Source organism: Oncorhynchus mykiss, chromosome 23 (assembly GCF_013265735.2).
Source record: "Oncorhynchus mykiss isolate Arlee chromosome 23, USDA_OmykA_1.1, whole genome shotgun sequence".
NCBI lineage: Eukaryota > Metazoa > Chordata > Actinopteri > Salmoniformes > Salmonidae > Oncorhynchus > Oncorhynchus mykiss.
Genome location: NC_048587.1, coordinates 45,219,872 through 45,246,472, shown reverse-complemented (window position 1 = coordinate 45,246,472; position 26,601 = coordinate 45,219,872). Strand labels below are relative to the sequence as shown.

The window sequence follows — 26,601 nt, the reverse complement described above, 5'->3', positions numbered from 1 at the left end:
ACGGAGATTTGTCTTCCAACAAGACAATGATCCAAAACATAAAGCAAAATCTACAATGGAATGGTTCAAAAATAAACATATCCAGGTGTTAGAATGGCCAAGTCAAAGTCCAGACCTGAATCCAATCGAGAATCTGTGGAAAGAACTGAACACTGCTGTTCACAAATGCTCTCCATCCAACCTCACTGAGCTCGAGCTGTTTTGCAAGGAGGAATGGGAAAAAATTTCAGTCTTTCGATGTGCAAAACTGATAGAGACATACCCCAAGCGACTTACAGCTGTAATCGCAGCAAAAGGTGGCGCTACAAAGTATTAACTTAAGGGGGCTGAATCATTTTGCACGCCCAATTTTTCAGTTTTTGATTTGTTAAAAAAGTTTGAAATATCCAATAAATGTCGTTCCACTTCATGATTGTGTCCCACTTGTTGTTGATTCTTCACAAAAAAATACAGTTTTATATCTTTATGTTTGAAGCCTGAAATGTGGCAAAAGGTCGCAAAGTTCAAGGGGGCCGAATACTTTCGCAAGGCACTAGGTAGACAGACAGACAAAAATACAGGCTGGTGGGTGGGTGGGCTGTTGTGTGTGTGTGTGTGTGTGTTTGTGTGTGTGTGTGTGTGTGTGTGTGTGTGTGTGTGTGTGTGTGTGTGTGTGTGTGTGTGTGTGTGTGTGTGTGTGTGTGTGTGTGTGTGTGTGTGTGTGTGTGTGTGCGCGAGAGAGAGAGAGCTCTGGCTCCCGGGACAGATCAATCTGATTCATTTTTTCATTATGATATTCATGAGTATAATTACTATGCAGAGAGATGTACCTTTGGATCCACCATAGTGCTGATCTACTGTTCCCCTTAGGACAAGTCCCCGCTAGCTAGTCTGTGTGTGTATGTGGTTGTGTGTGTGGCCACATCCGCTGTCTCGCCGCAATATGGCTTCAATTTAATCACACAACATTAATTAGTCCAATATTGTGACAGCCTTTTTTGAATATGTCAATGTCTGGTGTGCTTTATAAGTAGATGTGTGTGGGTGAAAACTTGTATGGGTGTGTGTGCATTAAGTTGTCTATTGCTTTTCAGTAGCTCTGAAACTAACTTTATGCAAAGTAACTAAACATACTTTCTTTGGCCCGCGAACCCATTTTGATATCAAAAGTTTTTCTCAACACCACCATGTGAAAGTTATGTAATCAATAGCCAATGTTAACTTTTTAAATTTGGGCTATGACAGTCTACTACAAATCAGTCTGGCAGTATTTTTGACAGTAGTTCAATCTGAAGCCAGTTTGGTGATTGAAGTGATTGAAATGCATCAGAAAGGTATTGGGAAGTTCAGAAGAACATCAGGCAATCATTTTTTATGAGCTTCTGTGTAGACAATGATTTTATTTTTTTAATGGGGTGGATCAGCTTTAATATTGCACAATGCTTCCATCAATGTAATTGTGTGCATCATTTCCAATCCCCCGTATATTTTTTTTGTAAATATATATAGACATATGTTTTTAAAATATATTTTCCTTCATTATTTTACCTCATTATTTTCCCTCATTATTTTCCTTCATTATTTTCCCTTATTATTTTCCTTCATTATTTTCCCCTTGATGATGTTCTTTACCCCCCTGTGTGATTTAACGCCACTCTGTTCTAATGGCTTGTGGTCATAGTAGCGGGAAACATACATACACTTCATCTAAACTCATCTAAAAAGAAACGTCCTCTCACTGTCAACTGCGTTTATTTTCAGCAAACTGAACATGTGTAAATATTTGTATGAACATAACAAGATTCAACAACTGAGACATAAACTGAACAAGTTCCACAGACGTGACTAACAGAAATGGAATAATGTGTCCCTGAACAAAGGGGGGGTCAAAATCAAAAGTATCAGTCAGTATCTGGTGTGGCCACCAGCTGCATTAAGTACTGCAGTGCATCTCCTCCTCATGGACTGCACCAGATTTGCCAGTTCTTGCTGTGCGATGTTACCCCACTCTTCCACCAAGGCACCTGCAAGTTCCCGGACATTTCTGGGGGGAAATGGCCCTAGCCCTCACCCTCCGATCCAACAGGTCCCAGACGTGCACAATGGGATTGAGATCCGGGCTCTTCACTGGCCATGGAAGAACACTGACATTCCTGTCTTGCAGGAAATCATGCACAGATCGAGCAGTATGGCTGGTGGCATTGTCATGCTGGAGGGTCATGTCAGGATGAGCCTGCAGGAAGGGTACCACATGAGGGAGGAGGATGTCTTCCCTGTAACGCACAGCGTTGAGATTGCCTGCAATGACAACAAGCTCAGTCCGATGATGCTGTGACACACTGCCCTAGACCATGACGGCCCCTCCACTTCTAAATCGATCCCGCTCCAGAGTACAGGCCTCTGTGTAACGCTCATTCCTTCGATGATAAACGCGAATCCGACCATCACCCCTGGTGAGACAAAACCACGACTCGTCAGTGAAGAGCACTTTTAGCCAGTCCTGTCTGGTCCAGCGAAGATGGGTTTGTGCCCATTTGTGACGTTGTTACCGGTGATGTCTGGTGAGGACCTGTCTTATACAACAGGCTTACAAGCCTTCAGTCCAACCTCTCTCAGCCTATTGTGGACAGTCTGAGCACAGATGGAGGGATTGTGCGTTCCTGGTGTAACTCGGGCGGTTGTTGTTGCCATCCTGTACCTGTCCTGCAGGTGTGATGTTCGAATGTACCGATCCTGTGCAGGTGTTACACGTGGTCTGCCACTGCGAGGACGATCAGCTGTCCGTCCTTTCTTCCTGTAGCGCTGTTTTAGGCATCTCACAGTACGGACATCGCAATTTATTTCTCTGGCCACATCTGCAGTCCTCATGGCTCCTTGCAGAAAGCCTAAGGCACGTTCACGCAGATGAGCAGGGACCCTGGGCATCTTTATTTTGGTGTTTTTCAGAGTCAGTAGAAAGGCATCTTTGGTGTCCTAAGTTTTCATAACTGTGACCTTAATTGCCTACTATCTAAGCTGTTAGTGTCTTAACGACCGTTCCACTGGTGCATGTTCGTTAATTGTTTATGGTTCATTGAACAAGCATGGGAAACAGTGTTTTAACCCTTTACAATGAAGATCTGTGAAGTTATTTGGATTGTTACAAATTATTTTTGAAAGACAGGGTCCTGAAAGAGGGCGTTTCTTTTTTTGCCGAGTTTATGTGTGTATGTGGATACCCCTTTGAATTAGTGGATTCGGCTATTTCATGCACACCTTTGGCTGACAGGTGTATAAAATCAAGCACACAGCCATGCAATCGCCGCCATTGGTCTCTGGAGTAGTGGAAACGCATTCTCTGTAGTGATGAATCACGCTTCACCATCTGGCTGTCTGACGGACAAATCTGTGTTTGGTAGATGCCAGGAGAACACTACCAGTCCGCATGCATTTAAGGAGGAATGCTGGTCTGGGGATGTTTTTTATGTTTCAGGCTAGGCCCTTTAATTTCAGTGAAGGGAAGTGTTGATACTACAGCATACAATAACATTCTAGACTTGGCTGGCCTGCACAGAGCCCTGACCTCAACCCCATCGTACAACTTTGGGATGAATTGGAACACCGACTGCTAGCTATGCCTAATTACCCAATATCAGTGCCCGATCTCACTAATGCTCTTGTGGCTGAATGGAAGCATGTCCCCGCAGCAAAGCTTGAACATCTAGTGGAAAGCCTTTCCAGAAGAGTGGACGCTGTTATGTCAGCGAAGGGGGGGACAAACTCATATTCATCATCATATTTTGTAGCTTATTAAACCAGTCAAAAGATCGTGACATATCTGTTGGAAGAAAACAGACACCGCATTGTTTATTACAACCTCATTTCACAACTACCGGAGGTTACTGACATAACCCCGGCTCTAAAAATCATTGTTTATTACAACCTCATCTCACAACTACCGGAGGTTACTGACATAACCCCGGCTCTAAAAATCATTGTTTATTACAACCTCATCTCACAACTACCGGAGGTTACTGACATAACCCCGGCTCTAAAAATCATTGTTTATTACAACCTCATCTCACAACTACCGGAGGTTACTGACATAACCCCGGCTCTAAAAATCATTGTTTATTACAACCTCATCTCACAACTACCGGAGGTTACTGACATAACCCCGGCTCTAAAAATCATTGTTTATTACAACCTCATCTCACAACTACCGGAGGTTACTGACATAACCCCGGCTCTAAAAATCATTGTTTATTACAACCTCATCTCACAACTACCGGAGGTTACTGACATAACCCCGGCTCTAAAAATCATTGTTTATTACAACCTCATCTCACAACTACCGGAGATTACTGACATAACCCCGGCTCTAAAAATCATTGTTTATTACAACCTCATCTCACAACTACCGGAGGTTACTGACATAACCCCGGCTCTAAAAATCATTGTTTATTACAACCTCATCTCACAACTACCGGAGGTTACTGACATAACCCAGGCTCTAAAAATCATTGTTTATTACAACCTCATCTCACAACTACCGGAGGTTACTGACATAACCCCGGCTCTAAAAATCATTGTTTATTACAACCTCATCTCACAACTACCGGAGGTTACTGAGATAACCCCGGCTCTAAAAATCATTGTTTATTACAACCTCATCTCACAACTACCGGAGGTTACTGACATAACCCTGGCTCTAAAAATCATTGTTTATTACAACCTCATCTCACAACTACCGGAGGTTACTGACATAACCCCGGCTCTAAAAATCATTGTTTATTACAACCTCATCTCACAACTACCGGAGGTTACTGACATAACCCCGGCTCTAAAAATCATTGTTTATTACAACCTCATCTCACAACTACCGGAGGTTACTGACATAACCCCGGCTCTAAAAATCAAACGCACATGCTCTCTCGCAACCCCATTTTCAAATCAGACGACCACACATGGTGTTGCGCCACCTAGTTTGGGAAACCCTATTAAAGTATACTGTAATATTCTGCAAGATAATGGCCCTGGAACATTTCACATTAGGAGTGTATTATATAGAGGAGTGCCATGCAGTATTATTGGAATCACTACATGCCTGTGGTGGATTTCATCATAACTAGTTTTTTATAAATGACATGTAAGGTATGTTAGTGTCTGCTTCCAAAATGGTACCCTATTCCTTATATGGTGTTCTACTTATTATCAGAGCCCATAGGGCTCTGGTCTAAAGTAGTGCACTAAATAAGGGAATATGGTGCCATTTGGGATACAGATTCGGTATGTTATGTTAGTGCTGTACTTAGTAGGAAATGAAAAGGAGCACAGAGTAGAATGGTTTCAAAGGCCACCAATTGAGAGCGATATTAAAGACAGTCAGTGAATAATAGAAACTGACAGGTTTTTATTTTACTACCTGCTGGCTTAACTTTCTCTGTCCCCATGCTAGAGAGATGGAAAATTACCAATACTTTTGCGTACTTGGCATTTTACAATGTACATTTTATAATGTGAACATGCACTGACCATCATCTCTCTCTTTCTTTCCACAGGCCTTCCCATGTATATCCACAGGAATCTACGGTAAGGCTGTTCTTGTTATTTTCTATCTGTGTGTTACTGTATATCTTGGATGTGTATTCATGTGTCGTACATTTTCACTCTAACCTACTATTTCCGATCATTCTTATTATCCATTCAAAACTATCCTCTTTGTATGACGTTTCATTCCACATAATTGCTGGTGACTGTGTGTCTCTGCAGTCTTCTGCCAATGACGGTCTGTCACACCACACCACTCCAGTCCTAGCGGAGGAGGTTTGTGAGAGAGAGGAATGGAAGGGTACAGAAGGAAGTTTGTGAGAGAGAGGGGTAGAGGAGGAGGTTTGTGAGAGAGGGGGGTAGAGAAGGAGGTTTGTGAGAGAGAAGGGGTAGAGGAGGAGGTTTGTGAGAGAGAAGGGGTAGAGGAGGAGGTTTGTGAGAGAGAGGGGTGGGGGGGTAGAGGAGGAGGATTGTGAGAGAGGGAGGGGTAGAGGAGGAGGTTTGTGAGAGAGGGGTAGAGGAAGAGGATTGTGAGAGAGAGAGGGGTAGAGGAGGAGGTTTGTGAGAGAGAGGGGTAGAGGAGGAGGTTTGTGAGAGAGGGGGTAGAGGAGGAGGTTTGTGAGAGAGAAGGGGTAGAGGAGGAGGTTTGTGAGAGAGAGGGGTGGGGGGGTAGAGGATGAGGTTTGTGAGAGAGAGGGGTAGAGGAGGAGGTTTGTGAGAGAGAGGGGGTAGAGGAGGAGTTTTGTGAGAGAGAGGGTAGAGGAGGAGGTTTGTGAGAGAGAGGGTAGAGGAGGAGGTTTGTGAGAGAGATGGATGGAGAAAGGGGGTTTGTGAGAGAGAGGGGTAGAGGAGGCGGTTTGTGAGAGAGAGAGGGGTAGAGGAGGAGGTTTGTGAGAGAGGGGGTACAGGAGGAGGTTTGTGAGAGAGAGGGGTGGGGGGGTAGAGGAGGAGGTTTGTGAGAGCGAGGGGTAGAGGAGGAGGTTTGTGAGAGAGAGGGGGTAGAGGAGGAGTTTTGTGAGAGAGAGGGTAGAGGAGGAGGTTTGTGAGAGAGAGGGTAGAGGAGGAGGTTTGTGAGAGAGAGTGATGGAAGAGAGTGGGTAGAGGAGGAGGTTTGTGAGAGAGAAGGTAGAGGAGAAGGTTTGTGAGAGAGAGGGATGGAGAGAGTGGGTAGAGGAGAAGGTTTGTGAGAGAGAGGGATGGAGAGAGTGGGTAGAGGAGGAGGTTTGTGAGAGAGGGGTAGAGGAAGAGGATTGTGAGAGAGAGAGGGGTAGAGGAGGAGGTTTGTGAGAGAGAAGGGGTAGAGGAGGAGGTTTGTGAGAGAGAGGGGTGGGGGGGTAGAGGAGGAGGTTTGTGAGAGAGAGGGGTAGAGGAGGAGGTTTGTGAGAGAGAGGGGTGGGGGGTAGAGGAGGAGGATTGTGAGAGAGAGAGGGGTAGAGGAGGAGGTTTGTGAGATAGGGGTAGAGGAGGAGGTTTGTGAGAGAGGGGGTAGAGGAGGAGGTTTGTGAGAGAGAAGGGGTAGAGGAGGAGGTTTGTGAGAGAGAGGGGTGGGGGGGTAGAGGAGGAGGTTTGTGAGAGAGAGAGGTAGAGGAGGAGGTTTGTGAGAGAGAGGGGGTAGAGGATGAGTTTTGTGAGAGAGAGGGTAGAGGAGGAGGTTTGTGAGAGAGAGGGTAGAGGAGGAGGTTTGTGAAAGAGATGGATGGAGAAAGGGGGTTTGTGAGAGAGAGGGGTAGAGGAGACGGTTTGTGAGAGAGAGGGTAGAGGAGAAGGTTTGTGAGAGAGAGGGATGGAAGAGAGTGGGTAGAGGAGGAGGTTTGTGAGAGAGAAGGTAGAGAAGAAGGTTTGTGAGAGAGAGGGATGGAGAGAGTGGGTAGAGGAGGAGGTTTGTGAGAGAGAGGGATGGAGAGAGTGGGTAGAGGAGGAGGTTTGTGAGAGAGGGGAAGAGGAAGAGGATTGTGAGAGATAGAGGGGTAGAGGAGGATGTTTCTGAGAGAGAGAGTAGAGGAGGAGGTTTGTGAGAGAGAGGGGGTAGAGGAGGAGGTTTGTGAGAGAGAGGGGGTAGAGGAGGAGGTTTATGAGAGAGAGAGGGTAGAGGAGGAGGTTTGTGACAGAGGGGGGTAGAGGAGGAGGTTTGTGAGAGAGAGAGAGAGAGAGAGAGAGAGAGAGAGAGAGAGAGAGGGTAGAGGAGGAGGTTTTTGAGAGAGGGGGGTAGAGGAGGAGGTTTGTGAGAGAGAGGGTAGAGGAGAAGGTTTGTGAGAGAGAGGGATGGAGAGAGGGGGGTAGAGGAGGAGGCTTCAGAGGCAGTACAGTATGATGATGTAATGTAATCCCTCCCCCAGTACTATTTACTTATTCTCTTTCTATTTTTATTTCATTTATTTAACCTTTATTTAACTAGGCAAGTCAGTTAAGAACAAATTCTTATTTACAATGACGGCCTACACCGGCCAAACCCGGACGACACTGAGCTAATTGTGCACCGCTCTATGGGACTCCCAATCACGGCCAGTCGTGATACTGCCTGGATTTGAACCGGGGTGTCTGTAGTGACGCCTCTAGTACTGAGATGCAGTGCCTTAGACTGCTGCTCCACTCAGGAACCCAGTTCTACTAACTGATCAGATGTTGGCATGTTTACTGATGGATCTAGGCTTACTGTATTTGTTTACATTTGATAGTATGATTAAGGTCAAGTCCTCTTTGTACGTTTTCTCATGAAAGGTGCAAAGGACTCTTTCTTTTCTTCCTCTAACTCTTCCTCTCACTTGGTCCCCTCACATACACACTGAGACACACTGAGACACGCATTGTAATGGAGTGTCTGTGTGTGACCCATTTACAGCGAAACAAATCCACAGCCCCCACAAAGTGACAGAGAGGAACGAGGGACCGAGTTGTCCAGGGCCTCAGTGGCTGCTGCCTCAGTGGTGGTGGAGAGGAAAAACAGGTTTGTCAGGACGGCTAAGGCTAATTGACACCCTCCTTCTCCTCCCTCACGCCCCCTTATTCCAGCAGGCTCCGTCACCGCTGACAGATGATTGGGAGAGCACGGGGTAGGGCGTCGCCAGGGGTGCACAGGGGCTACCTCTACGTCTACCTCAGACGACCGTGCAGGAAGGAAGAAAAATGACTCCCGGCTCCGTGCTGACAGTCCAATCCCTCAGTCCGGCCCATTAGCCCCAGCAGAGATTCTGCAGCGGTCGGGCAGCGCACTGGTTAGCGTGTCGGCATGCGGGTGGGGGAGGGAGGGAAAAAGGGACGGACGTACCACCCATAAACAAACTGGCACCCCACCGTAGGGTCGTGGGGTCGCGAGGCATGATAGAGGTTATTAAGTGTTGGTCCTGTTCTCCCATCAATCATGGGCGGCTCCCGCCACACGACCAACCTGTGGTTCAAACGGATTATTCCTTCTGAGTAGCAGACACCTCTCAATGTCTTCACAACACCGACATAATCAAGAAATTCCTCACCCGAGGTGAAGGATTTCAACCTGCAGTATGTACAGTACAGTCTGGTATGAGAGACCTTGCAGAGGCCTAATTTCTGCTGGCACTGAGAGAGAGAGAACGCTTTAGAACAGCCTTGTAATGGGCTGCAGTATTGGAGGGTTTATGAGAGGCTTGAGATTATCAATCTTGGCACGGAGCGGAAGGAAGGTCTACGTCCCAAATGGCACCCTATTCCCTTTATAGTGCACTACTTTTTTTAAACCCAGGGCCCTATATAAAGGGAATAGAGTCCCATTTGGGATACACCCAACGAAGGTCTAGCTAGCACCATGTCAAGCCATAGATGGGAGCATTAAGTCTCACATTTACCTGACAGATTCAGCCATACCCTGGCATTCAGAACCCTATCAGACCAATCAGCCTTCTAAACACCAAAACACCTGCTTCTAGTTCTGAACACGTTAGACCTGGGTTCAAATAGTATTCAACATCATGTCAAATACTTTATCTGGGCTTGATTGAGTTTGCCTGGCGCAATGAAACCAATAGAATAGTCTTAAATGTGCAAACCCCGCCCACTTGGCATTCGAAGCAAGCTAAGCAAACATTCAAAGAATTGAAAACATTTTGATAATATTTGGAAGTGTATGTACCTTTGACACCCTATTGCCTATAAAGTGCACTTCTTTTGGCCTGAGACCTATGAGGAATAGGGTGCCATTTGGAACGCTACCCAGGTCTGGTAGTCTGTGTTTATTCATCCCTCCTCCTCGTCCGTCTTTGAAGGATTTGAAAGGATATTGTTGACAAAGGGGTTTTACAGTGACTGGTGGTTGTCGGAGAAATGTGGCTATGTGTAATCCTCAGAGGTTCTATTTTCCTCCCAAATGGCACCCTATTCCCTACATAGTGCACTACTTTTGACCGGAGTCCACTAGGGTCACAGCCACATATCACAGACTACCACCAAAAGTAGTGCTCTATGTAAGGAATAGGGTACCATTTGGGCCGCAGCCTATATCTGTATAGCCACACCATAATCCACCCAGGCTCTGTGGGTGTGATGTCCAGTGTGTCCAGACAGACACCTTGAGCCCAGTGTGGTGTCCAGCTCAAAGAGTCAGAGAGAGTCAGAAAGGGTTAGAGAGGGTCAGAGAGGGTTAGAGATTGTCAGAGAGGGTTAGAGAGGGTCAGAGTAGCTAACAATTTTCACCCAGCCGACGAACGCTGAGCTTTCTGGCTCATGCATGCACTCACACACAAACACAAACCTTCTAACTCTCTCCATCTCCGGTCAGGATTAGCACACACCAACACACACACTCCTCCCTCTTAACCCCTCCATATCTGGTCAAGATCCTCCCCTCCCATAATGCCTACTGCTGGGAGGATGTGCTGTATCAGTGGGTAACAGAGAACTAGGACCCACTCCCTATTCCCTATACTGTATACAGATGTAAGATCTTAATTTGAGCCAGTTTGCTACATCAGGAAAATAATGCTTCAGCAACATGAAAGAGTGGTGGACAGTTTTCAAGAGTGTCACCGTGGTGGACTCCGAAAGAGGTGCCGGTTTAGATTATAGGCACAACTGTCCTGGGGTCCTGGTTAGAGGACAGAAATGACCCGTGGTCCTGGTTAGAGGACAGAAATGACCCGTGGTCCTGATTAGAGGACAGAAATGACACGTAGGAGACAGAAATCCACACTTTATTACCACACACACACACACACACACACACACACACGCACACGCACACGCACACACACACAGCAAACAGGAAGAGGAATAGAATTGGTGAAAGTGAATAGTGGTTTTCTGTAGTGGACAGAAAAAACAGGACATATATACTGAGTTTACCAAACAGGAGCTGGTCTATTAGGAATTGGTCTAAATAACAGGATGTGTTGTTTGTCAAGCTGACCCTGTGAATATGACAGATAATAAGTAAGCGTTAGAAACACCTATTAAAAATCAAAGTCTGCCAGTGTTGGTTGCACAGACACAAAGAATAAAAGTTGACCCACCCAGTGAACGGCATGAAGATGTATTTAGCAATGTTTAAGCTGATTCGCCTTATTTTGATTATGTTTCAGAATATCCAATGTGTGAGTCTGGGTGCATTAAAAACAAAGTCTGCCAGAAAGAAGGGTGCACAGACACAACATCAAACACATAAAACTTAGAGCAGGGATGAGATTTCAAATGACAACTTTCATTTCTGTGAGAAGAGAATGTCAGAGCCTCTCATTATGGATGTAAACAAAGAAGAGATTGGATTCATGCTTCCTGATTTGGATGTTCAACACAATACACTGTTGCCTGGTCCCAGATCTGTTCATATTTGGAGTGACATATTTGGATGTTAAACACAATGTACTATAGTCAGGTCCCAGATCGGTTAATATTTGGTGTGACAATGACCTTTCATAACTAATTTCACTGGTTAAACAACGAGTCTCCCTGAGCTTTCTGTGATTAGCACAGATGATGAGTTATCTAGTCTATCTAGCTATCTAGTCCCAAGTCTGTTTGTGCTGTATATACACTGGGTATACCAAACATTAGGAACACATTCCTAATATTTATTTGCACTCCCCCACCCTTTCGCCCTCAAAACAGCCTCAATTCGTCAGTTCATGGACTCTACAAGGTTTAGAAGGCGTTCCACAGGGATGCTGGTCCAAGTTGACTCTGATGCTTCCCACAGTTGTGTGAAGTTGGCTGGATGTCCTTATTGATACACACAGGAAACTGTTGAGCGTGAAAAGCCCAGCAGCGTTGCAGTTCTTGACACAAACCGGTGCGTCTGGTACCTACTACCATACCCTGTTCAAAGGCACTTAAATATTTTGTCTTGCCCATTCACCCTCAGAATGGCACAATCCATGTCTCAATTGTCTCAAGGCTCAAAAATCCTTCTTTAACCTGTCTCCCCGTCATCTAGACTGATTGAAGCTGATTTAACACATGACATCAATAAGGGATCATAGCATTCACCTGGATTCACCTGGTCAGTCTATGTCATTGAAAGAGCGTTGTTAATGTTTTGTATTCTCAGTGTATATTACACAAGAGTAAAGGCTGGAGAAAGTTTGTCGCAGTGACATCATGAACATTCGGCCGACATCTAACTTGTCATTGTTGTTATGAAAAACGACAGCTTCTGCATGACAGAAGCCGATATGATATGCCCATCAGTTAAAAATGAATGTATTAAATGTCAACCTATCATGCCAGGCAACTAAAAGCAACTTTCTAAACAATATTTTAGTTAGATGCTATCTAGTTAGCTAGATCTCTGGCTAGCCAGTTTCAAATAATGACCAGAGTAAAGCTGACAGTCTTAACTTTATCTCCTTTTAATTATTTTATCCAGAAAATAAACCCACAACAACATCATTATTTACAAGCGTACGGAAAATAACCCCACAACAACATCATTATTTACAAGTGTACAGAAAATAACCCCACAACAACATCATTATTTACAAGCGTACAGAAAATAAACCCACAACAACATCATTGTTTACAAGCGTACAGAAAATAACCCCACAACAACATCATTACTTACAAGCGTACAGAAAATAACCCCACAACAACATCATTATTTACAAGCGTACAGAAAATAACCCCACAACAACATCATTACTTACAAGCATACAGAAAATAACCCCACAACAACATCATTATTTACAAGCGTACAGAAAATAAACCCACAACAACATCATTATTTACAAGCGTACAGAAAATAACCCCACAACAACATCATTATTTACAAGTGTACAGAAAATAACCCCACAACAACATCATTATTTACAAGTGTACAGAAAATAACCCCACAACAACATCATTATTTACAAGTGTACAGAAAATAACCCCACAACAACATCATTATTTACAAGTGTACGGAAAATAACCCCACAACAACATCATCATTTACAAGTGTACAGAAAATAACCGCACAACAACATCATTATTTACAAGCGTACGGAAAATAACCGCACAACAACATCATTATTTACAAGTGTACGGAAAATAACCCCACAACAACATCATTATTTACAAGTGTACAGAAAATAACCCCACAACAACATCATTATTTACAAGTGTACAGAAAATAACCCCACAACAACATCATTATTATATACAGAAAATAGCTTACGGGTTATGAGTGTGACAAAATAAAGGTAATTCTATCTGAGAAATGTTTAACTCTACACTCGTTAACAGATGGATTTGTTCTTGTTGCTGTAATAGCTCAGTAACCACGTCAACGGACGTTGTGACAGTCGCAGAGACAATGAGCTTTTTTCATGACTGTGCAACAAGGAAATCTACAGTTGCAGCGACGGTCTACAGACAGAGTATAAATGAAATGTTGTATTGACCAGCGACACTTGTAGCATTCTAATTGTCTACAGACATGTCGTTAGACCAAGTATAAACCGGCCTTAAAGCAATATGAGGCTTTAAAAAATCTATAGAAAATAAAATATGTTTTATTGTCACAAACAGGCACAGTGAAATGTGTTGTTTTACAGGGTCAGCCATAGTAGTACTGTAAGGTTCTGTATTTATTTTCTTAGTCAACCTTGTGTTCTGTTTCATTGTTTCTCTGTTTCTTTGTGTTCTTGAACGTAGCCCTGTTTCTTTGTGTTCTTGAACGTAGCCATGTTTCTTTGTGTTCTTGAACGTAGCCCTGTTTCGTTGTGTTCTTGAATGTAGCCCCGTTTCTTTTTGTTCTTGAACGTAGCCCTGTTTCGTTGTGTTCTTGAATGTAGCCCTGTTTCTTTATGTTCTTGAATGTAGCCCTGTTTTGTTGTGTTCTTGAACGTAGCCCTGTTTCGTTGTGCTCTTGAACGTAGCCCTGTTTCTTTGTGTTCTTGAACGTAGCCCTGTTTCTTTGTGTTCTTGAACGTAGCCCTGTTTCTTTGTGTTCTTGAACGTAGCCCTGTTTCTTTGTGTTCTTGAACGTAGCCCTGTTTAGTTGTGTTCTTGAACGTAGCCCTGTTTCTTTGTGTTCTTGAACGTAGCCCTGTTTCTTTGTGTTCTTGAATGTAGCCCTGTTTTGTTGTGTTCTTGAACGTAGCCCTGTTTCGTTGTGTTCTTGAACGTAGCTCTGTTTCGTTGTGTTCTTGAACGTAGCCCTGTTTCATTGTGTTCTTGAACGTAGCCCTCTTTCTTTGTGTTCTTGAACGTAGCCCTGTTTCTTTGTGTTCTTGAACGTAGCCCTGTTTCGTTGTGTTCTTGAACGTAGCCCTGTTTCGTTGTGTTCTTGAACGTAGCCCTGTTTCTTTGTGTTCTTGAATGTAGCCCTGTTTTGTTGTGTTCTTGAACATAGCCCTGTTTTGTTGTGCTCTTGAACGTAGCCCTGTTTCGTTGTGCTCTTGAACGTTGCCCTGTTTTTTTGTGTTCTTGAACGTAGCCCTGTTTCGTTTTGTTCTTGAACGCAGCTCTGTTTCGTTGTGTTCTTGAACGTAGCCCTGTTTCATTGTGTTCTTGAACGTAGCCCTGTTTCTTTGTGTTCTTGAACGTAGCCCTGTTTCTTTGTGTTCTTGAACATAGCCCTGTTTCGTTGTGTTCTTGAACGTAGCCCTGTTTTGTTGTGTTCTTGAACGTAGCCCTGTTTCTTTGTGTTCTTGAACGTAGCCCTGTTTCTTTGTGTTCTTGAACGTAGCCCTGTTTCGTTGTGTTCTTGAACGTAGCCCTGTTTTGTTGTGTTCTTGAACGTAGCCCTGTTTCTTTGTGTTCTTGAACGTAGCCCTGTTTCTTTGTGTTCTTGAACGTATCCCTGTTTCGTTGTGTTCTTGAACGTAGCCCTGTTTCTTTGTGTTCTTGAACGTAGCCCTGTTTCTTTGTGTTCTTGAACGTAGCCCTGTTTAGTTGTGTTCTTGAACGTAGCCCTGTTTCTTTGTGTTCTTGAACGTAGCCCTGTTTAGTTGTGTTCTTGAACGTAGCCCTGTTTCTTTGTGTTCTTGAATGTCTTTCATTTTTGTTCATTGATTTCACCTGTATTAGTTACTCACCTGGTCTGATCAGCTCCTTATTTAGTTCAGTTCATTCTGTTTGTGCCTTTGTGAGGTATTGTTCATTTTGACTCTACTAATCCTTATCCTAGCTCATTTGGGAGAACCAGTTATAGCCTTCAGTCCTAGTTTTGATTCACCTGCCTGTTTGCCTATGTGTGTATGACCATTGCCTGCTTGTGACACAACACCTAAGGAATTTGAACAATGTAATATGACTGGCCAGAATATAAAACCCTGTATGGTTCTTCAAAAGGATCTACAAATAACCTTTGAGATTAAGAAAGGTTCTTTATAGAACCATTATCCATAAAGGTTCTATTAAGAACCATAAAAAAGGGTTCTATATAGAACCAATGTTGTAACCACAGAGGAACCCTTTTTTGGTGCTATATGGAACCTTTTCGTTATAGCACCATACAGTTTCCATTTAGAACCTTATGAGCATGGGTCTTTAACCATCAAAAAAGGGTTCTATATAGCACCAAAAAGGGTTATGCTATGGTTACAAGCCAACTAACCCTGATCTGGTACTATTTAGACACTTTTTGTGTGTGTGTAAACCACAGCCATGTTGGATGTAGCTGTGGCTATAGCAGGAAGTGACTCTGGACGTGTTGACATCACTGGTTGGCTGTATTAGGTGTGTAATATACAACTATTGGCTAGTAGCCATCTTGACCAATACACTCTTAGAAAAAAAGGTGCTAAGTAGAACAATACAGGGTTATTCTGCTTGTCCACATGTCCCTTTTTGGTGCTGGGAACCCTTTGCATAGGGTTCTATCTAGAACCCTCTATGTAGGGTTATTCAAAGAACGCTTTGTATATGGTTCTAGCTAGAACCCTCTATGAAGGTTTCTACTGAGAACGCTTTTGTCTTTGGATGCCTTCTTCCTAGAATCCTCTATGAACGGTTCCACCAGCCTTTTTAAATGTTATTATTTATGACAATACATTACATATTTCATAAGGCCTTTTTTAGGGCCTTGTTATACCCTAAAGCCGTCCGCATGCTTCCCAGCTGAAACAGTTCGGAAGAGTTTATGCATATATTATGACAACATTTTGTGACGTTATTTTTCCGGCTGTTCGGGCACACAATATTTTTTCTCCAGGCCAGCCTAAGGTTACGCCCCTTCACCCGTGATTGGTCAACCGTAGGGATTCTTCAATAAAGTATTTTTTGTCATTCAATGAGAGACGACTCGTTTTCATGCACATTTTTTCATTGAGAAATACTGCACTAAACATCTTAGTTAAATGTAAAATTGTGCAACTAAGATCTCCTTGGCAAAAACATCAACATTAATGACATATTTCTTAGATTAATTCTGGCTGTTTTGAGTGTATACATGTATATATACTGGCTACGGCGTCACAAAATGGACAAACAGTACCATTGCCCTTTTTCTCTCATTTTTCAACCGAAGGTCTTTTAAGGGAGTATGTGCTAGAGGTTGACCAATTCTGATTTTTCAACGCCGATACCAATACCGATTATTGGAGAACCAAATAAAACGATTATTCGGCTGATTTATATATATATATATTTGTAATAATGACAATTACAACAATACTGAATGAACAATGAACACTTTTTTAAAATTAATATAGTACATAAATAAAATCTATTTAGTCTCAAATAAATAATGAAACATGTTCAATTTGGTTTAAATAATGCAAAAACACAGTGTTGGAGAAGGAAGTAAAAGTGCAATATGTGCCATGTAAAAAAGCTAACATTTAAGTTCCTTGCTCAGAATAGGAGAACATATGAAACCTGGTGGTTCAATATTCCCAGTTCTTCAATATTTCCAGTTAAGAAGTTTTAGGTTGTAGTTATTATAGGAATTATGACGCGGCGACTATTTCTCTCTATACCATTTGTATTTCATATAGCTTTGACTATTGGATGTTCTTATAGGCACTTTAGTATTGCCAGCCTAATGTCTGGAGTTGACAGGCTTGAAGTCATAATATTATTTCACGTCCAAAGAACCCTTCTTGCCTTCCAAAGAGTCCTTCTTGCCTTTCAAAGAACCCTTCTTTGCCTTCCAAAGAACCCTTCTTGCCTTCCAAAGAAACCTTCTTGCCTTCCAAAGATCCCTTCTTGCCTTCCAAAGAATCCTTCTTGCCTTCCAAAGAACCCTTCTTGCCTTCCAAAGAACCCTTCTTGCCTTCCAAAGAATCATTCTTGCCTTCCAAAGAACCCTTCTTGCCTTCCAAAGAATACTTCTTGCCTTCCAAAGAATCCTTCTTGCCTTCCAAAGAACCCTTCTTGCATTCCAAAGATCCCTTCTTGCCTTCCAAAGAATCCTTCTTGCCTTCCAAAGAACCCTTCTTGCCTTCCAAAGAATCCTTCTTGCCTTCCAAAGAACCCTTCTTGCCTTCCAAAGAACCCTTCTTGCCTTCCAAAGAATCCTTCTTGCCTTCCAAAGAACCCTTCTTGCCTTCCAAAGAATACTTCTTGCCTTCCAAAGAATCCTTCTTGCCTTTCAAAGAACCCTTCTTGCCTTCCAAAGAATCCTTCTTGCCTTCCAAAGAGCCCTTCTTGCCTTCCAAATAATCCTTCTTGCCTTTCAAAGAATCCTTCTTGCCTTTCAAATAATCCTTCTTGCCTTTCAAAGAACCCTTCTTGCCTTCCAAAGAATCCTTCTTGCCTTCCAAAGATCCCTTCTTGCCTTCCAAATAACCCTTCTTGCCTTCCAAATAACCCTTCTTGCCTTCCAAAGAACCCTTCTTGCCTTCCAAAGTATAATTCTTGCCTTCCAAAGAATCCTTCTTGCCTTTCAAAGAACCCTTCTTGCCTTCCAAAGAATCCTTCTTGCCTTCCAAAGAGCCCTTCATGCCTTCCAAAGAATCCTTCTTGCCTTTCAAAGAATCCTTCTTGCCTTCCAAAGAGCCCTTCTTGCCTTCCAAAGATCCCTTCTTGCCTTCCAAAGAACCCTTCTTGCTTTCCTAAGAATACTTCTTGCCTTCCAAAGAATCCTTCTTGCCTTTCAAAGAATCCTTCTTGCCTTCCAAAGATCCCTTCTTGCCTTCCAAAGAATCTTTCTTGCCTTCCAAAGATCCCTTCTTGCCTTCCAAATAATCCTTATTGCCTTCCAAAGATCCCTTCTTGCCTTCCAAAGAATCCTTCTTGCCTTCCAAAGAATCCTTCTTGCCTTCCAAAGATCCATTCTTGCCTTTCAAAGAATCCTTCTTGCCTTCCAAAGAACCCTCCTTGCCTTCCAAAGAATCCTTCTTGCCTTCCAAAGAATCATCAAAGAATGCTTTCTTCCAAAAACGGTTCTCAGGATGTTAAAGGTTCTAGGTAGAACACTGTGCCTTACAAATAACCCTTGTCTTCCAAAAATGGATCTTCTGATCAAGACAGTTCTTGGTAGAACCCTATCCTTCCGCAAATAACCCTTTTGAAACCCTTTTTTCTAAGAGTGTAGAATAGTGTACCACATGGCTTGAATGGTGAAGTACACATAAACTATGCCAAAAATAGTTGTTATAATGTATATAGTGCTATTTCGTTATTTTATTTAACTTAGTGCTGCATGTTGGAGCTCGGAGCCTAAGATTTTCATTGTACCCTGCAATCACGCCTGCAACCCTGTACATGTGACTATTAAACACTGAATCTGAATCTTAAAATCTCTGAATCTCTGATTCTGAATCGCTGAATCTGAATCTCTGAATTTGAATCTGACCAGATAAACACAGTAAGTAACAAATCAAATCAAACTTTATTAGTCACATGCGCCGAATACAACAAGTGTAGACTGAACCATGAAATGCTTACTTACAAGCCCTTAACCAACTGTGCAGTTCAAGAAAGAGTAAAGAAAATATTTACCAAATAAACTAAAGTAAAAAATAATAAAAAGTAACACAATATAATAACAATAACGAGGCTATATACAGGGGATACAGGTACCAACAAGGCTAGTAGTAGAGTATAGACAATGAATGAGGCATGTATACACATACAGTTACATAGTAGTAAGGGCTGTTAACATACAGATATATATAAAACATATAGCAACTGAACCCTGGTGGAGAACAGAAGTTTACAGAGGTTGTCTCAACCGTCCTTCCTGGGAATCAATCAAATGTATTTATAAAGCCCTTCTTACATCAACTGATGTCACAAAGTGCTGTACAGAAACCCAGCCTAAAACCCCAAACAGCAAGCAATGCAGGTGTAGAAGCAGGGTGGCTAGGAAAAACTCCCTAGAAAGGCCAAAACCTAGGAAGAAACCTAGAGAGGAACCAGGCTATGAGGGGTGACCGGTCCTCTTCTGGCTGTGCCTGGTGGAGATTATAACAGAACATGGCCAAGATGTTCAAATGTTCATAGATGACCAGCAGGGTCAGATAATAATAACAGCTAAACACCAGCAGGAATGGGGGTCTGTTACCCCCAGCAGGTAGAGCCTGTTATTGGCTAGCCTTGGCCAGGTAACCAGGCAACCTGGACCCTAACACAGAGGTGTGAAGTGACCTCTACCATTGGACAATGGAGTCAGGCTGAGGCAGGGCATTGTAGCCTACCTAAGCAGAAAAGACTTCAGAGTGTGTGTCTCCCCCAAGGGCTAGAGGGAGGGTTGAAGAGAAAGGGTTTTCTACAATGTGGATTATAATTAATGGATATTTTTGTAGGGGTTGATGCAGTTTTGTAAGGGAAAATCAAGTCTGAAATTTCAAAGTGGAAATTACAAACTTCAGAAGCTTTTTTAAACCTCAAATACAAGTGATCAAATTAAGATCCCACATCTGTAGTGCACTACTTTTGACCAGAGCCCTATGGTATTCCCTATGGGTCTTGGTCAAAAGTAGTGTACTACATACGGAATAGGGTGCCATTTGGAATGTAGGCCCTATACTCAGAGGGAGCAGGGTGAGTCTTCTAGCCCATTTGACAGAGTTACACGGTGTGCTTTGTACTCTACACTAGCCTTATTCTACTCCAACGCTACGGATGATAAACCAAATGTAAAAATACCTCACTCCCTCTTTACTCCTCACCCAGAGGACAATAGCTTTAGCTACTTTGAAAAGTAAAACTTTTCTTTGTTGCGTATCACTCAGTCGCAGCGAGCACAGATGTTTTGAATAGGAGAGAAATAAAATGTCACACGTGTTTAATTTTATCATTTAGGACACGAGTGTGTCATCAACTTCTTGGAATGTTTCCAAGGTCATCTAAGGAGACTGCTCTCTCTCGTTTCTCTCTCCACACCTTTCTTCTCCTCATCTTCCTCTCTCTCGCTCGCTCTCTCTTTCTCTCGCCTCGACCACCTCTACCCCCTCTCTCTCTCTTTTGATCTTTCTATTTTTTGCCCTCTCACAACCCTACTCCCCTCTCACTTTCTTTCTTTCTTTCTTTCTTTCTTTCTTAATGCTACCTTACCCTCTCTCTCTTCTCTCTCTATTTTCTCTCCTTCCCTGGTCTGATAAGTCGGTCATGGTCACAGCCCTGCCCTGTGTGTCCTTGTGTCCCTGGTTGTGCTGCCTGCTTTAATAGTGGAGCTCTGGGGCATTTGACACCTGGTGGCGTCTGGAGTCTTGTCCCTGTCCTAGGTGGCTGGGCTGCTGCTCTGTCCTCTAGTGGGGTCGGTCTAGTAGTATGTCGATGTTAGAGGGAAGGTTTTTCTCTGCGGTATCGGTCGTAATCCTGACTTTATTTCGACCATGATTTCTCCTTATTCTATTATCCAGAACTAGTGAAAACACACTGCAGAGTATTAGAATGACAGTGAACGCAGTATATTTATTTCATATCAGGTTATATGGTGTATTTCTGATAGGTATTATTTCGACCTTAAGGGAACTCAAATATGGTCATACTAGATTGGTTTTCAATTTGTTCTACGGAATTCTCTGACCCAATTTATCAAAATATACAAACAACATGGTATTGATGAGTAAATGAAAGGGAAAAGTAATTCAATGATCCAGAAAAGGTATACAGAGTTATCTTATCGATTACTGCAACAGAGGACGTTGATTACAGCAAAAGCCTTGTATGGAATAGTGTGAAACAGGACTGATTTGATTTGGTTTACAGAATACATGGGGGAGGGAGAGAGATGAGAGCGAGAATACAGAGAAACACCTCTGAGGTTTTCACTTTATTTTATTAGAGAATTGAATCATGTCGAACAATGTTGCTTATCAAATTCACCATCGATTGAGGCAACCATTTTAGCTGCCCTATTTATTGATGTAGCAACAAAAACATTGTGGATCAAACGTGATTGTCAGTGTGTTTATTTACTGTCAGGGTTAAGGTTATTTGGGTTAGAGGGCCATAGGGATAGTCCTATGAGGTTCTGAGACAAAATGAGCAATATTATCTAACCGTTTCCTATCATCCTCGGTCACTGAGCCTACATGGAAACACTCATGTATTGGACGGTACTGTATGTACTACGTTAATATTATGTAATCACACCCTTTAGTCCACGTGCCACAGACCCTGCTGTGCTCTGTCCTCTCTCTCTCTCTCTCTCTCTCTCTCTCTCTCTCTCTCTCTCTCTCTCTCTCTCTCTCTCTCTCTCTCTCCCTCTCTCTCTCTCTCTCTCTCCCTCTCTCGGTTTTCCTCTCTTCCTGCTCCATTTGCTGTGTGGAGGGTTCAGCTAAACCTAATCTGTCAGAGGGAGGGAGGGTGCGAGGGAGGGAGGGCTGGCATAGGGGCTAAGCGTCAAGCGGAGTGATGACTGGGCCCTCCAGGATTCCCTGCTCCTCACCTGTCTTCTGCTCTCCTTTCCCCCTCTCTCCCCCGTCTCTCTCCTCCTCTGTCTTAACACTGGGAATACAGTGGGCTCTGGGAGATTTGTCTTAGTGAGACACTGCTGATAGGATCTGTGTATAACAGGCAGCCCAGTGCTGGGTCTCTGATGAGGACTCAGGTGGTGCAGTGTTATTTCTGCTGAAGGCACAGCCTACTTTATCAACCCAACACACCACGGCACAGCATACACCAGAGAGCGGGATGGAGAGTAGGGAGAGGCAAAGAGAGAGAGAGTGATTGTGAGAAAGATTGTGTGAGAGAGAGGGGGAAAAGCGAGAGAGAGAGACTTAGTGAGAAAGAAAGCTTTTATTCACTTTTTTTATATTTACAAGTTGTGTACTAAGGTTTGAAGAGCCTGGTATTTCGACTGTATTCATTGTTAGTTGATTTGTAGGAGGCAGTCAATTTGAATGGTCTTGTTATGTAAAATGAAACGACTGTAGCCTCACACCATTGTGGAGCTGTGGAGCTATAGAGAGCTCTGCTGGCAGTGGAGAGAAATAGAGATTAGGAGGTAGGGAGGGAAACATTTTATTTTTGTGTCTGTTTGGAGTACATAGACATGCTAGTCCAGGCTTGGTGAGGGGTGAGGAGGGTGGCAGGGTGATGTTGTGAGGGGAGAGGAGGGGAGACAGGGGAGGAGCTGGGATGTTGTGAGGAAGGAGAGGGAGGGGAGACAGGGTAGGAGGTGGGATGTTGTGAGGAGGGAGAGGGAGAGGAGACAGGGGAGGAGCTGGGATGTTGTGAGGAGGGAGAGGGAGGGGAGACAGGGGAGGAGGTGGGATGTTGTGAGGAAGGAGAGGGAGGGAAGACAGGGGAGGAGCTGGGATGTTGTGAGGAGGGAGAGGGAGGGAAGACAGGGGAGGAGGTGGGATGTTGTGAGGAGGGAGAGGGAGGGAAGACAGGGGAGGAGGTGGGATGTTGTGAGGAGGGAGAGGGAGGGGAGACAGGGGAGGAGGTGGAATGTTGTGAGGAGGGAGAGGGAGGGGAGACAGGGGAGGAGGTGGGATGTTGTGAGGAAGGAGAGGGAGGGAAGACAGGGGAGGAGGTGGGATGTTGTGAGGAGGGAGAGGGAGGGGAGACAGTGGAGGAGGTGGGATGTTGTGAGGAGGGAGAGGGAGGGGACAGCAGGAAAATGTTGAGAGGGAAGGAAGAGCAGAGGCAAGGTGAGTCGGGTTGAGGAAAGACATTTTGTGCAGAAGAGAGGAGGCAGGGGGGATGTTGTTGTGAGGGAGACGAATGATCATAGAGCGCTCTAAAAGCACTGCGACTGCTGCTGTTGACCTTGGGCGTCTGTGTGTGTGTGCTCTCTCCCTCTCTCTTCGAGCTTCTCTTGCTCGATCTCGATTGCTCTTCTCTCACTCTCATTTTCTCTCTTTCTCTCTTTATATGCCTCTCTCACTCGATCTCTCTTTCGGCCTTTCTTGATATATCTCGCTACCTCACTCTTCTTCCTCTTTTCTCTCCCTCCATCACTCTCTCCAGACCTTCTTTTCCCCTCTCTATCTCTCTCTCTCCCTCCATCACTCTGTCCAGACCCTCTCTATCTCTCTCGCTCCCTCATCACTCTCTCCAGACCCTCTCTCTCTCTCTCCCTCCATCACTCTGTCCAGACCCTCTCTATCTCTCTCGCTCCCTCATCACTCTCTCCAGACCCTCTCTCTCCCTCTCCCTCCATCACTCTCTCCAGACCCTCTATCTCTCTCACTCCATCACTTTCTCCAGACCCTCTCTATCTCTCTCGCTCCCTCATCACTCTCTCCAGACCCTCTCTCTCTCTCTCCCTCCATCACTCTGTCCAGACCCTCTCTATCTCTCCCTCTCCCTCCACCACTCTCTCCAGACCGTCTATCTCTCCCTCTCCCTCCATCACTCTCTCCAGACCGTCTATCTCTCCCTCTCCCTCCATCACTCTCTCCAGACCCTCTATCTCTCCCTCTCCCTTCATCTCTCTCTCCATCACTTTCTCCAGACCCTCTCTTCCCCTCTCTATCTCTCTCTCCATCACTCTCTCCAGACCTTCTTTTCCCCTCTCTATCTCTCTCTCTCTCCCTCCATCACTCTGTCCAGACCCTCTCTATCTCTCTCGCTCCCTCATCACTCTCTCCAGACCCTCTATCTCTCTCACTCCATCACTTTCTCCAGACCCTCTCTCCCCCTCTCTATTTCTCTCTCTCTCATCACTCTCTCCAGACCCTCTATCTCTCCCTCTCCCTCCACCACTCTCTCCAGACCGTCTATCTCTCCCTCTCCCTCATCACTCTCTCCAGACCCTCTATCTCTCCCTCTCCCTCCATCACTCTCTCCAGACCGTCTATCTCTCCCTCTCCCTCCATCACTCTCTCCAGACCCTCTATCTCTCTCTCCAGACCCTCTATCTCCCCCTCTCCCTTCATCTCTCTCTCCATCACTTTCTCCAGACCCTCTCTTCCCCTCTCTATCTCTCTCTCTCCATCACTCTCTCCAGACCCTCTATCTCTCCCTCTCCCTCCATCACTCTCTTCAGTCCCTCTATATCTCTCTCTCCTTCACTCTCTCCAGACCCTCTCTATCTCTCTCTCCATCACTCTCTCCAGACCCTCTCTTCCCCTCTCTATCTCCCTCTCCCTCCATCACTCTCTCCAGACCCTCTATCTCTCCCTCTTCCTCCATCCCTCCATCACCCTGCTATATGATTAATAGCAATGACGTTCAAATCGATAGTGGATTTGTAGAAACCGCGCTAAATAGATTAAATGTACTGGCAGCCATCCACTCGCTACTTTTGGCCAATGCAGCACAATATTTATGATTAAGACATAATAGTTATTCTCAACACCACCAACTACCATAGCTCTGTGTTGCTCAAAAGGTAGATTGTTGGTTGAGAGAAGAGAGAGAAAGAGTGAGAGAAAGAGAGAGAATGGAAAAAGAGAGAGAGAAACAGAGAGGATATGAGAAAAGAGGAAGGAAGGAGAGAAGAGAGGAGACTCACAGACAGACGGGCTTCCTGCCTCCTAACATCAATATTTATTTATGTGTTTATTTGCTTAGTCCTGTTGTGTGCTTTTCACAAGCTGCTGTTTATATCCCACGATAGTTGTCATCTTTCTCATCTATTTACGCATCTGTGTGGGTGTGAGTGTGCTTCTGAGTGTGAATCTGTGATATGTGTGACTGTTCATTTGGGGAAATCAGCTGATGTAAACTTCACAGTATGAGAAGGGAGGGGTTAACAACAGTTTCAGTGTTTACCGTACAGATAGAATTAGGTGATCTGTGAAAGGCATGGGAAGCCTTCAGAATACGGTTGTTAGACAAAGGGTAGTGATTGTAAGCAAGCGGTTTAGTAGCAGTTCACTACAGACTGAACTACAGACAGAAAAACTGGAACCTCTCAGGCCTGCTAGTATTCGGCTCACATTCCCATCCTACCCTCTCCCTCCCTCCGTCACCTCCTCCCTCTCCCTCCTCCTCATCCCCCTTTTCCAGGACCTAGAGTTTATAGTGCAGAGCTCAGCTGTCCCTTGCTATACCCTGCTATTCCCAGCTTCTCAGCAGAACTAAGCCAGTACTGTCAAAGATGGAGAGACCGAGAGGATAGGAAGGGAAGAAGAGAGATAGAAGGGAGGAAGGAGGCCTCCCGAGTGGTGCAGCGGTCTAAGGCAATGCATTGCAGTGCTAGAGGCGTCACTACAGATTCGGGTTCGATCCACGGCTGTGTCGCAGCCGGCTGCGACTGGGAGACCCATGAGGCAGCGCACAATTGGCCCAGCGTCGTCTGGGTTAGGGGAGGGTTTGGCTGGCCGGGATGTCCTTGTCCCAATGCGCTCTAGCGACTCCTGTGGCGGGCCGGGCACATGCATGCAGACCCTGTCGCTATTTGTACAGTGTTTTCTCCAACACATTGGTGTAGCTGGCTTCCAGGTTAAGCGAGCAGTGTGTCAAGAACCAGTGCGGCTTGGCAGGGTCGTGTTTTGGAGGACACATGGCTCTCGACCTTCGCCTCTCCCGAGTCTGTACGGGAGTTGCAGTGATGGGGCAAGACTGTACCTACCAATTAGATATCACGAAATTGGAGAGAAAAGGGGGTAAAAAGTACTACAATAAAAAGAAGAAGGAACATTGCTGTGGGGACATGCTTCCATTCAGCTACAAGAGCATTAGTGAAGTCTGGCACTGATGTTGGGTGATTAGGCCTGGCTTGCCTTCGGCGTTCCAATTCATCCCAAAGGTGTTCGATGAAGTTGAGGTCAGGGCTCTGTGCAGGCTAGTCAAGTTCTTCCACACCGAATCGTCTAGAATGTCATTGTATGCTGTAGCGTTAAGATTTCCCTTCACTGGAACTAGCCCAAACCATGGAAAACAGACCCAGACCATTATTCCTCCTCCACCAAACTTTACAGTTGGCACTATGCATTGGCCAGGTAGTGTTCTCCTGGCATCTGCCAAACCCAGAGGAGTCTGTTATGCTGCCAGGTGAAGCGTGATTGATCACTCCAGAGAACGTGTTTCTACTGCTCCAGAGTCCAATGACGGCAAGCTTTACACCACTCTAGCCAATGCTTGGCATTGCGCATAGTGATCTTAGGCTTGTGTGTGGCTGCAGTGCCATGGAAACCCATTTCATGAAGCTCCCAACGAACAGTTATTGTGCTGACGTTGCTAGAAGAGGCAGTTTGGAAAGCGGTAGTGAGTGTTACAACCGAGGACAGACATTTTTTACGCACTGCACGCTTCAGCACTAAGCTGTCCCATTCTGTGAGCTTGTGTGACCTACCACTTTGCGGCTGAGCCATTGTTGCTACTAGACATTACCACTTCACAATAACAGCACTTACAGTT

At 44.6% G+C, this 26,601-nt stretch overlaps 1 protein-coding gene across 2 annotated transcripts in view; it reads left to right on the top strand.

Annotated features, from left to right (window-relative positions):
* The window catches only part of macrod2 (mono-ADP ribosylhydrolase 2), a 1,190,608-nt gene that overhangs the window by 920,463 nt on the left and 243,544 nt on the right, over positions 1-26,601 (top strand). For both annotated transcript variants that reach the window (XM_036960545.1, XM_036960544.1), the window contains exon 7: positions 5,520-5,550. In XM_036960545.1, the coding sequence (XP_036816440.1) occupies positions 5,520-5,550 (31 nt within the window). The remainder of the gene's footprint in view (positions 1-5,519; positions 5,551-26,601) is intronic.